Source organism: Ips typographus, linkage group LG7 (assembly GCF_016097725.1).
Source record: "Ips typographus isolate SLU linkage group LG7, UJ_Ityp_2.0, whole genome shotgun sequence".
Classification (NCBI taxonomy): domain Eukaryota; kingdom Metazoa; phylum Arthropoda; class Insecta; order Coleoptera; family Curculionidae; genus Ips; species Ips typographus.
In genome coordinates, this window is record NC_138428.1 from 3,140,926 (window position 1) to 3,153,851 (window position 12,926).

The following is a 12,926-nucleotide window of genomic DNA, read 5'->3' on the forward strand; positions in this document are numbered from 1 at the left end:
AGATACCAGGTATGTATGCACCTCCTGCTGCACCAAAATTTTAGGGCTTAATTTGTGTGTATGTTTAGGTTCCAAAATGTTGTTTGTGAAACATTTCTGTGAAATGTCATATTGATGTAAGAACAGTTTTCTTTAATGGGATACTCTTTATTTGATTTGAGGAGTAGCATTTGTGATAATCCTCTTGTAGGTACTCCAATTACACAGTATTGCCATACCATCTTTGGATCTCCAAAGTATTTTATAGTTTTCAAAGTGTTACTTTATAACTTTGGAATTTCAAGGAACGTGAACATCTTTTGTCATAAATCTTCTTCTGGATCAAACGCTTTGATGGTGACTTGAAATTCAGTTATCATCAAGGAAATTTGTAGCAAGACGAAACGGAAATGATTCGCCAGGTTTTTAACCTTTAAAGCGCGTTTCCAGTTGCCGGGGGCCTGGAATATTAAACAATTTCTGGCGATGATTCCCATCCGGGCGAAAATAATCCAGAGCGGCTATTAGTTTATTTGAACTCGTTCCCTTGAATATATCGCGGTGCATGCGCTCCACGTTTACGTACAGGTCGTCGGCGAACCGCGGCAAAATTATTTTAAACGGTTTTAATCGGCTCCAAGTAGTTCGGTGTTATTAGTTTTAGACTTTGTAATTTACAATCGACATTGAAATTAGCAGGAAAAAATTGTTCTAGCCACGTGATTGTGTTTGTTTCGTGGTGCCTTGCACGGATTACTTTTCCCCATATTATGCCCGGATAACTCATCTAAAATCAAAATGTAAGTCTCCCATTTAGTCAGACCATAAAACTATATTTGTAAATGTTTCAAGTTTGTAATGGACCTCATGAAGTACTAAAACCATTTAAAGGCTGTTTTTAAGGTTTATTACTGTAAATTACTTGTCGGCCTCACTTAACTCTGTCATGTTTGTAAGCAGTAAAATGATCCAAACCCCAGCTGGATTTTCCTAAAATAACTATTCATTGAAATTTTGACGTGACTGACGAGCTATCACTTTAATGATGAGCTTCAAAAATAGTAGGTAACTTGATCTATCTTTAATTAATTACATAAAAAAAAACCAGAATGTAATAAAGAAGTGCGCACAGAAATACCAAGAGCTAAACTAAACAGAATCGTTCACTTCAAATAAACAAGCCACAAGGAGAATCCTAGAGCAAATCTATTTAAATCCGCAGGATTTGCAACTTTTAAAGGTAACTTTGCGGAAGCATTTAGGTATTTTTTTTTATCGAGGATACGAACAAAAGAGTGCAAGTGACAATACGTGTAAAGGAAATTAACTTCCTACTCTATTAAAAGTGTGTAACAGACCACGACAGATAGAGTAAGATGGTCAACGTCCGAAAAGCAATTACTTGCCATTGAAGTCGATATTGGTAAAGTGAAAATTTGTTGTGTGGAATTCTCTTGGAAGAAAATTCCTGATTATCTTTATCTTTCACAGTTGGGGATTGTTGTATTACATACTTAGTGTTAAAAAACTCCTTTGTTTTATCACATCTTTCTCTGTTTTACTGTATTGCTTCCCATTTTATCTTCCCTCCCTTCTGTTGTTTTTATTTTTGTCCATTTGCTTTATTGGGGCGCTCTAAACACTTTTCTTGCATCCTTATATCTTCTTTGTCACCTTTTTATATTCATCAGCTTTTAATTGTTCCTTTATTGCAACTTTCTATATTCCTTGTTTACCTTTTCTATTTTCTCGTCATTTTTGCCTTTTTTTCTGTTTTATAATAGTGACAGTTTTCTAGGACGTCGACTCTTACCTTAAAGTTTTATCATTAAAGTGCATCAATCTTGAAATTCTTTCTTTTATTTATACAGGATGTTTCAATATCACGTAAATGTACCGACAAATTTTTGAGAAAACACATTTTTTTACTCTACACATATTTTGCCTGCAATGGCTTCGTTTCGAGGTGCAAAGGAGTTTAAAAATGTTTTCTTCTAATAAACATAAAACCCTAACCTGAATAGATTTTAAGAAAATTAGGTCAGTTTTTCTTTTTTGGTCTATGTGGGTAATTAATTGTGAATAACCCTGTACAATTTAAATGGAGTACTTTAGAAAGAAAGCTCAAACTGACAACACTGCAATTGAGTAGAACACGCAAAGAGCGACCGGCGACTAGTCCCTGTTAAACCGCCCCAACCCTCGAATAAGGGTTAGTTATTCCTAGACGGGATAACTAGTAGGGCGACAAACAGGGATCAATGGACAAACGGGTTCGACGTGTGTAGACCAGAACTATATTAGAGATGGGCAGGGCGCTGGTAATAAACTGACATTTCAAACTTTATTTCCATCCATGGTGGAAATGAACTTATCAGCGGATTTAATTAAGCAAAGTGCTTTGAAGCTTTCTTAATAAAGAGTCGTTAAACTTTGATGTTTACTTCGTCAATGTCGACGTATTTTATTTGCAGATTGCACCCGAGTTGGAAGTAAAAGTGGAAAAACGTCTGGTTATATTGAAATTAATTCAATGAGTAAATAATAGATTAATAGCTTGATTTTTTTGCTTGAGAAAATATAGGTAGAGGTAGAGAATGACTGACCATTCCTTCCAGGGTCAAATTAGCCCTTAACCTGTCACTAAACTGATTGGTTAGTGGTTAGGGTTTCAAAATGCTAATGCCCAGTAATGCTCCCTAATTCCCCGGCACAATTCCCTATTAAATCTTAGTAATGCTGCCAATTTCTAAGTAATTATCACTAATTTTCTACAGTGTAATCCTAATTCGGTACTTCAATTCGAGCGTTCTGAATATCTTTCTGTCTTTGTCCAACTTTAAAAACACATGGACAAAAACTGATACAAAATAAGTTCAGAACACTAGGTATGTATTTGTCAATCTCAATATTTGTAAAAAAGAAACACTGCAATTAATATTTTCTTATGGACTTTATATAGGGTGGACCAGGTTTTCAACACCAAACTTTAAAGGCCTAAAATTACAAACATTTTGGTTTTAAACCAGAGAGAGTTAAAGAGTTATTCTTTTGTGTTTTTCTACGTTCTTGATAGATTTCACATTATAATTATTCACTAACCATCAAAACTTTATTAAATGTGGCAACATCAATATGAAGAAGATCATAAATGGCGACAGCTCATAAACTATGCAATTCACGTGCAAGACGAGTACAACAACATGCATGACATATCTGCACGTTCAAGCTTCGAAACCGACAACCTGTTGTCGCGTTGAAATTAAAATTTATCACAAAAAACTAATAATTTGTAAAACACGGCAGCCGCCTACCAGGCATGTTTTGTTCCTGACGTTTCTTTGAATTTCAATTCGAAAATAGAATCCGGTAACCTCCAAACGTATGATGAGGAGCCAGATGTCGATTTTTGTGTCTAAATTGGTAACGGCATATAAACATGCCAAGATTTTGTCTTGTTTCCATTGTCGAACTTTCATTCAATAAAACTTCGTTTCGATTTCGCTATTATAAGTAAATAAGCCGTTTTCGGTGCTTAATCGCATATTTATGATTAGTAAATCATCCAAAGTGGATCTGTAGTAAACGACCCGTTACGCACATCAAATAACATTAAAGCAGAACCGACATGTTGATTGATAACAAATTATAATACGTAACCAGTGCAGATGTGATTGTTTTTAAGAAAAATTGACTAACACTGCGATAAAATAATAAATATAAGCTAGGTTACGATTTTCCCAGTTAAACCGAGATAAATTCACACTAAACTCGAAATGAACACCGTTTTCCGTTTAATTTAGACCTCGTTTCGGCTTTCATTATAAATAAAACCCTCATAAATTCGTTTAATACAGGCGACGATCGCTATTTTTATTCTAGACGTGATCCTCGTAAGATTTATGTACACGGTATCCCAAATTAACTCAGGTATAGTATCTCAAAAACCGTAAATAGTACCAAGATTTGACCTGTCAAAGATTGCTTGGAGCTGTCATGAAGCACTGAACAGTTTTGATTCTAGCCTAATGTGGATCATCAATAAATTGGCCCTAGAGGACATATTTAAAAAGTTACCATCGCCATGGATGCAAAACATCTGAGCCATTTAAGATTTGCCAACGACAATTTCTTCACTACAACAAACAACCAAAGCAGTAGGACTGACAATGAATATCCGAAAGACTAAAATTATGGGAACAGACAATATCGACGTTACTGTTGAAAACAGGCTCTCAAGGTGGTAAACAATAATAACTACCTCGGCTATATCATTAAACTCGGCAAAGAAAACAGGTCTTACCTGGGGAACTTTCTCTAGATTGGCTTATATTCTTAAAAATTCAGATATCCCAATTAGTCTAAAACGTAAGACGTACAACACATGCGTTCTGTCAGTCTGTCAGTAGTGTCAAATCACTATGAAACACGCAAGTGCTAACAAGTTGACAATCTATCAACGTCATGGAGAGAGCAATGCTTGGTATTAGCCTCAGAGATCGGGTGAGAAATGAAGAAATTCGATAAAGAACAAAGGTCGAAAGACAGTCAGCGACAAAATCGTCTGTTAAACTCACTTGGAGTGAGAAAATGACAGTTTTATCCACATTTTTGGAATCCTCATTAAGTTTCCTATCTACTAACCTAAAAAAACACTAAAAAATTGAGTATAGTCAGTTAGAAAAACAGTGTCAAAGTTTGAACTGCCAGAAACACAGTTTCAGACAGTCAGAGACAAAATCGCCTGTAAAACCCACTTGGAGTGAGAAAATGACAGTTTTAAGCACATTTTTGGAATCCTCGTTAAATTTCCTATTCAGTTACTTGGAAAACCGTATAAAATGTAATACAGTCTGGGAGAAAAGCAGTGTCAAATTTTGAACTAAAAAAAACACAGTTCGGAAGGACAGTCAGGGGCAAAATCGCTGGTAAAACCCACTTCTAGTGAGAAAATTTTTGATTTAAGTACATTTTTGAAATCCTCATTAAATTTTCTATTCAATAGCCAAAAAAAACAAAAAACATATCGGTACAGTCATGGTGAAAAATGGTGTCAAAGTTTGAATTGTTAGAAACACAGTTTGAAAGAACAGTCAAGGACAAAATCGCCTGTAAAACCCACTTGGAATGAGAAAATGACAGTTTTAAGCACATTTTTGGAATCCTCATTAAATTTCCTATTCAATAGCCAAAAAAAACAAAAAACATATCGGTACAGTCATGGTGAAAAATGGTGTCAAAGTTTGAATTGTTAGAAACACAGTCTGAAAGAACAGCCAAGGACAAAACCGCCTGTAAAACCCAGTTGGAATGAGAAAATGACAGTTTTAAGCATATTTTTGGAATCCTCATTAAATTTCCTATCCACTAACCTAAAAAAACACTACCAAATTGAGTACAGTCAGAAAGAAAAACAGTGTCAAAGTTTGAACTAACAGAAACACAGTTTGAAAGGACAGTCAAGGACAAAATCGCCTGTAAAACCCACTTGTAGTGTGAAAATGACAGTTTTAAGCACATTTTTGGAATCCTCATTAAATTTCCTATCTACTAAGCTAAAAAAACACTACCAAATTGAGTACAGTCAGAGAGAAAAACAGTGTCAAAATTTGAACTGCTAGAAACACAGTTTGAAAGGACAGTCAAGGACAAAATCGCCTCGAGAAAATGACAGTTTTAAGCACATTTTTGGAATCCTCATTAAATTTCCTATACCGAGCTTCCGACTGGGTACGATTGGCGGACATTATTGAAATAATGCGACAAAAGGAATTATGGACAAAATTGTCGGAGATATACCTAAAAGAGCAGGATGCAAACTGGGAAAAACTTACTTCAATGTTGTCTGCTACGCAGATGATTCTCATTGCGGATTCTGAAGACGACCTTCAGAGATTTCTTCACTCTTTTAAATAATCAGCAAAACACTACAGAGTCAGAAGCGAACCCTTAGACAACAGAGCGAGATACAGGACATAGGAAGGTAGGTAAGACAGAGAAGAAAATACTGGAATAAACACGTAAACAGAATGGAAGACAACAGACTTGTAAAAACCGCAAGAAGAAACAATCCTGTCGGAAAACGAACCCAAGTTAGACTTCCAAAACCCTGGAAGGAATGCTGGACATCAACGTCCGAAGAGGCATAATAGGACAAAACAGGCATTAGCCTACCTATATGAACATCCATATTAGAAAGAAAGAAGAAGAAGGACATGATGCACTCCGGCGAGAGGACCTGGACAACATCTCTCCCAGAAAGGTCATCCGGTACTTGGAAGAGCTATGGTCGAAGAGATCATTATGTGTGATGTTTGCGGATGAGACAATTCCTTCAACAAAACGCCAGTTCAAAATAGGATAATTATCACCCTGTAGCCCCTTTTTGCTTCACAGGAAAACAATGGCAACATCGCTCCATCGACATAATAACAGAGTCGAAGCGTCGACAAATACCGAAAGGTGAGGGCTACACGCCAATGGAAGAACAACACAGTGCCGGAGCCCCTTCATATTAGTCATCTATGGTACTTCTCGAAGTTCGTATGTGTCTTAAGAGCTTTTCCAACAGGTGGCGTGCTTTCGTTTGGCCCGCGAATTCGATAATTGAAAGTGATTTTGTTAAGAATGCTAAGACCGGTTTAAAAGTTTTATTTGTTGTTGTTTGAACCAAAGTGTGTCAAAGGAATTAGGATGTTAACGGGAACCATAATTTTGGCTGCCGGTGTTTAAGATGATTTAGGATCGCTGCCTTCTCTCTTTTAAAATATTCTATTGTCTGCCATGCCATTAAGCTCGGTATGCATCAGTGTGAGTACCTACCTACTTATATGATTCTATGTAAATTAGATTATACACCCATGATGCGTTTTTCAATTAGAAACTGACTCGTTTGCCCTGTGGCACCCCTACAACGATTTCAATAATTGTCAAGTTAAACGAATTAAAGGCGTTTAATAGGCTTCAATTGATTGAGTTACGGGATTTATTAGGAATTCCACAGGCACAACAAAGTTTAGTAATTGGTTAAGAACCTTGAATTGTTTGAGGTAAACGATTTTACCTGTCAGACATTTAAAAATGGGTCTGGCGTCCGTAAAATCTCAGATAACCGGAAAGTATGATGGGCCTTTTGATACCCGCAAAAAAAACTTGTTTGGTCGTAGATTACTTAAGTCTTTCAGGTATCTATTTGTAATATCATAAAGTTTAAAATTTTTAACCTTGAACTGTGAGTTGGCACTTTTTTCTTCAGAACTGTTCATAAATTTTCTTAATTTTGTATACTACAATTTGATTTTTTTAAATTATCAATGAGTGTTTATAATAGACTGATGAAAAAAATAGTTAACACTTTGTAAGTTTTTAGTTGACTAATTAGTGAAATCAACCATATTCTCATTATAAATTTTGTAGATTGACAGTTTGGGCGTGCCTGCGAATAACTAGCTCCTGGACTAATATGCCGGTTTCCTATTACGTGATTTTTCGCTAAACAGCTTTTAAATCCATAAAATTGAGACATTTTAGCTTTTGTTTACCTTACTTATTTCTACTTAACACAGAGGGTCTACAGTAGCGTCTCACTCTTCAGTAGGTCAGAAATATTAATTTTCTACCTGTTTTTTTTAGTGCTTTAAATCTGTTTTCTAAAGTATGATTATCAATTTGGTAAGCAATCGCCGTATTTTGGTATTTCACCCTGTTAACAACTAAATAACATAAATGATACTTCATGATGTTTCAGCATACTTCTGATCAAAGCATCACTATTAATTAACATTCTACCCCACAAGGTGTATCTGGCTAAGAATATTAAATAAGTTCGTTTACTCGGCACGTTTAATTCCCGATGTATCAATCATAAGCTGCTCACGACCGTGTAAACATAAGTGGAATTCTTAGTGAATACCACAAATGGAGATTTAGTATGCGTTTTAACAACAGGAAATGTATTGTTTACGTCTAGTTTTAAAGTGAAAGGCGTGGCCTTAGAGTAGAGTAATAAAATTATGTAAACTCGTTAACTGGTTCTTATGCGGGCAAAGATAATGACATAGAAATAGTTTTTTGAGTGTTATTTTACCAAATGCGTACTAAGTAAAGTAGTCGATTACTCTAAGTCTGATGTAAATAGGCAAAAATTAGGAACTTCCTGTTTTTTGCTGTTTTCTAGTCATTGAGAGAAATAGTAGTCATTCCTTCAATATTTTCAAAACATAGAGAAAATTGTTAAATTTAGTCTGATGCTTAGTTTCGTAGTACACCATCTAAAAAACCAAATTAAGTAGCAATTTTCAACACCCTGTATTCGGTTGACAAATTAGATTTCTTGTATTGTATGAAAGCAAATGGATTTTCTAACAAACCACTGAGTAAAATATTGTACACTAATTTCTAAATCAGGAATTCCTTGTAATGCCCGGTAATTCCTAATAATTCCTAATAACTAAGAAAGAAGTAGATATCAACTCTGCTTAGTTTAATATTGGGACACCTTGTATATTGTAGCATTCTTGGATTCTACGTCAAATTCTAGACTTGTTAATGTTTCTTATCTATATCCGTTTCTGAGATATTTACCGTTTTATATGAAATTTAATATTTTCAGTCTCCAAAACAATAATTTATGCAGTTTTTGTGTTTTCTCGTGTTATACAAGATTTGTTCTAAGAGTGGGTGCAGAAAAACGATAAAATATATGATACAGGATGGTCAAAAAATCAGTTCTAAAAAAGGACATTTTTCAAATTGAACACTCTCTATTGTTATAACTTTGTCGGATTCTCTGTTCAAAACTAAGGTATTAGGTCACTTATTTGAACAATTTATACTTTAAATTGATACATTGAACCACCCTGTAACTGTCAAAATAATCGAGTTATTGAAGGTTAAAGTAGTAGCTGTCAAAACTGTCTTTATTGTCAAACAACTCGTTTATTTGCAACACTTTGTATAGACTTTTATATGTCAGTGGATAGAAAATAAAATGGGTTTTCCAAAAATATGGCCATTTGTGTTGATAGGTTGCTTAGTTTGGCCGCCAGAGGGCTCCAAAGATAACTAAATGTTTTCCTTGACTATCACCACTCACACATTTTTTTTAAATCAGTCAGGTAGGGCCTTGATATTTGGTATAAATTTAACACAGTGAGTGTCAAATTTAGAGCCGTGGCAAAACTGTCGAAATAAAATCATTAAGGCCGATTTTCGCTTGCACTAAGTGGCCAACATAACACGCAAAACCCATTGGAATTGTGGTGGTGTTTCAGGCTAATTTGACCCTTACGAAAATTGTCATTTGAAAAATCGGTTTTCAACAAATTTCTATGCATTACCTTGTAGTATACCTCATGTAACCGTGTTTTCCTAATTTTCTAGTACCTAACCTAACCTAACCAGACAAAAAGTGTCAACCTGTTTGTAAACCGTACATAACACGCGTATTTGTAACAATTTGTATAAACTTTTATATGTCGATAGACAGCTAATGAAATGAGCTTTCTAAAAATGTCCCTATTTGGCTTGACAGGTTAGACAGTTTGGCCGCTAGAGGGCGTCGAATTTGACCAATTTTTTTATCACTTTCTTGGTGCATCCTTTTGTTTAATCTTAAAAAACTCGCTTAATTGAAGTATTTTTGCTAAAGTTTTATACGTCAATGAATAGTCAATGAAATGAGCTTTCTAAAAAACCCCAACTGGGATTAATAGGTTAGACGGTTTGGTCACTAGAGGGCGTCAAAGTTAACTCATTTTTTCGTAACTTTTTTTTGGGGCATTTTTTCGTTCAATCGTCAATAACTAGCTTATTTACAACACTCTGTATAAACTTTTATATGCCAATAAATAGCCGATGAAATAAACTTTCTATTGACGTATAAAAGTTGATTGTTTAGTGGCACGGTTTTGCCGCTAGAGAGCGTGAAAATTTTTAAAAGTAAAATAACAAAATTCATAATTCTTCATTGTTTTCCGATTGAATTATCAAACTTTTCTTATTTTATTTATGTTTAAATTTAAATGCTAGGTGTATAGAAAAAAATATTTTATGATTTTTTTTAAATATAATTTAGACCTTCTCAATTCTATTAATAATTTTCAAAATACTAATATCCCCCACACCATAATGCTCCAGCGGTTTACCCCTCAACTTTAAGCCCACTTTGATTTATTTAAAATAAATAAATTTGTATAAATATTAACTGCACAGATCTTGCAAAGCTTGAGAGAATTATAAAAAAAAATATACTGGGTGCTTCATTATCAAAAACTCAAAAAATAATTGTGCCAATTCAATTTGACTAATTTTAATTTGTTTTTGACAGTGATTACTTTTGACAATCTACTTTTTACGATTACTGGTGAAATACTTTTTATTGTATAAATTCCGTTTGTCTTCTTTTACCATCTGCTGGTCGAGTACCATAAACAAACGGTACCCCAAAGGAAAAAAACATTATTACGATGCAGATTGATTGTCATTCTCATAAGCAATAAAACGGGCCATTTAGCACTAATATCGAATTTCCAGTTTAACAACCTTTTTTCCCTGTTCATATACACACACGAACATTACGGGATTGTATTCAAGGTTGTTTCTTTTGCTAGTGGTTTACCTAGAAATAGACAGTGAAATAAAACTCGCGATTGTTGTTTACAGTTATGTGGCTAATACTATTAAGAACCATAAAAATTTTTTAGTTATCGAACCGTCAAACCGTATGCATTCTTTTGCTTTACGACGTCATTAACTGCATTAATTACTCGGTAATGAAACGAAATCGGAGAACCGTTTGTTGTGCGAAGCGCCACGCAGTCTGGTTACATAAAACGTTGATGAGACCTCAAAGGTCGAAACTTCCAATTTGCGGTTAAAAATTAGGGTCCCTCCATCTGTTATTGATCCGTTAACACACTTCCAGCTGCTAAATTTATACAAACACGATAGAATGGCAATTCAGTGACGCCACCAAGATTATGTAGGTTATTAAAAGTGCAAAACAGCCTTAAAATTATTGAGGTTAGGTCGGTTATAAAGCGTTCGAATTACGTATGTCGATATGGCTAAGCCTCGGTTTTTATCGACAAAGGTTATTCACTTACCGGTCCGAATAGATTGCCGCTAAAATTAGTGCAATTAAAGAGCGGATACCTACTTGTGTATGCGGCAAATCACTGATATGTGGCAACAAATTATCTAACTGACCCGAATACTTGTATGTTCTTAAAGGCATCTGGAACTTTCACAAGGAAAAAATTCAGGAAACCGTCTCTCTTAGTCTTGCAAGTTACTCAAAATTGAGACAGTAAATCAAGGAGATTATTAAGAAAATGTCAAGTCAATATAAAGAATATTAGAAGAATTCAAGAGAATAACAAAAAAAGCTAATAAATGCACATTAAAAGCAACAATTCAGACAATTTCGACTATTTAATTGATGAGTTTCTTGAAGGAACATATCAATGTCTGTTAATGTCACAACTACTGTTAAATTGAACTTTATGGAGCTATAAATACAACTTGTATTGGATTCATAGTTCTGTTTCCGTAAAACATAAGAACATAAAACGAGAAACATAAAAATAAGCTTTTCAATTTTGCCGTAAATCCGTAAAACGTAATCTGTCACTTTGCAATGACTTGTGGCAGCCAATATTGTGAGAAAAGAGTTGTCAGAGTGGTTTATTTGGTGATATCTTTATTTACATTTTTAGTGGCATTAGGCTTTTTATTTGGCTTTTATAGTGGCGGCTGTTGAAAGAAGAAAGAAGGAGAAAAACTCGTCTGGAAAAAAAACAAAAAAATTAATAAAAAACGATCCAAATTAAGTTTTTATAAAACATATTTTTCTGCCAATAAAATCTAAAGACGAAGCCCAGTTTTTCAAATATACAAGGTTGACGTTAGCATCTTTTAATAAATTGTTACATTTAAACAAAGTTATTAAAACGAATTTTGCCAGATGCAATAAATGCTGAGCAACGTTTGGCCATTACATTACAGTAAGAACTATCTAAGTTGGAGTAAAAGAATGGACGAGTATAATGAGGAGTAAAAGAATTAGCATAACAAATGAAAATGGTTCATTTTGTTTGCGTTTCAAACTGTGAATGAGAGCATTCTGTATGTTTTACAGAAACAGAACTATGATTCTACCTTTAGTCGCACAAATGTTAACTCTGGGGCTCTGTTGAAAAAAGTGTTTTTTTAGTCTGAAACTTTTTTATAAAGCTTACATTATTTGAAACATAAATTTATTATAAAAATACAAACATCTAACAATCTTTACTAGTCAAAAATTTGGCCAAAAACGAGTCGGATGTCTTTTTCTTAGGTCCGTTGAAATATCGTACTACGCCCTGTTTTGGAGTCCATTTCTCCACAATTTCCTCCAAATCCATGCGGCCCTATTCGGCAAACCAAAACCGACTAAAAGTACTGTAAAAATAGTAATTTGGCACCCACTTTAATAATCATCATATCAATGACCCGCACATCTTTAATGGTTGGATGTTTGGTGAATTCCTCCCTCAACTTGTCTTTGCACTGTTTCTCGCTGTAAACGATCTCGTAGTTTTTCACTGAAAATTGATTGAATTAGCTTTTTATTATTATTATTGACTGGTTCCAATTTACGAATATGGGGTATTTGCCGGTACCAAGATTTGTAAAGGCTGATGACGCGACGTTTTGCCTCAGAATGATGTAGAGACAGTATGGGACGCACTTCTTTTAATATTTTTTTACTAGTTTCTGAAGCCATTTTTTTGGAAATTTTTGTCAAAGTGACAGTTGGCTTACCGTTGTGACGTTCTGCATTTGTAAAACATTGTTGTTGTTAGGTAAAATCTCTCAAGGTAAGTCGCCTCAATTTCTGGCTTTGTTAGCCAGTGCTCTATCAACCAAAGGATTATCGTGAATTCTGTTATCCCTTAAAGAACCCG

At 34.5% G+C, this 12,926-nt stretch overlaps 2 protein-coding genes across 8 annotated transcripts in view; one reads left to right on the forward strand and one right to left on the reverse strand.

Moving 5' to 3' along the window:
- The window catches only part of LOC145731687 (uncharacterized), a 67,856-nt gene that overhangs the window by 2,271 nt on the left and 52,659 nt on the right, over positions 1–12,926 (forward strand). The window contains exon 1 of one of the 7 annotated variants that reach the window (XM_081983584.1): positions 578–779. The exons of 4 other annotated variants lie outside the window; for them this stretch is intronic. Coding sequence is in view for 2 of the 3 variants with exons in the window: in XM_081983582.1 (XP_081839708.1) it covers positions 6,763–6,789 (27 nt within the window). In the remaining variant the exon portion in view is untranslated. Of the gene's footprint in view, positions 1–577; positions 780–6,490; positions 6,790–12,926 lie in introns of those variants that run through there. 2 more of the 7 variants (XM_081983582.1, XM_081983583.1) reach the window with 2 other exon arrangements.
- Positions 12,220–12,760, reverse strand: LOC145731564 (NADH dehydrogenase [ubiquinone] 1 alpha subcomplex subunit 6-like). The gene is made up of 3 exons (XM_081983402.1): positions 12,619–12,760; positions 12,448–12,563; positions 12,220–12,389 (listed from the first exon to the last, which is right to left on the reverse strand). The coding sequence occupies exons 1-3, from the start codon at positions 12,743–12,745 to the stop codon at positions 12,258–12,260; spliced, it is 375 nt and encodes a 124-aa protein (XP_081839528.1). The 5' UTR covers positions 12,746–12,760; the 3' UTR covers positions 12,220–12,257.

Coding starts and splice junctions, on each gene's coding strand:
- LOC145731564 (XM_081983402.1), bottom strand. CDS start 12,745: ATGGCTTCAGAAACTAGTAAAAAAATATTAAAAGAAGTGCGTCCCATA. Junction 12,564..12,618: donor CCGGCAAATACCCCATATTC/GTAAATTGGAAC, acceptor ATCAATTTTCAG/TGAAAAACTACGAGATCGTT. Junction 12,390..12,447: donor TTGATATGATGATTATTAAA/GTGGGTGCCAAA, acceptor TTTGCCGAATAG/GGCCGCATGGATTTGGAGGA.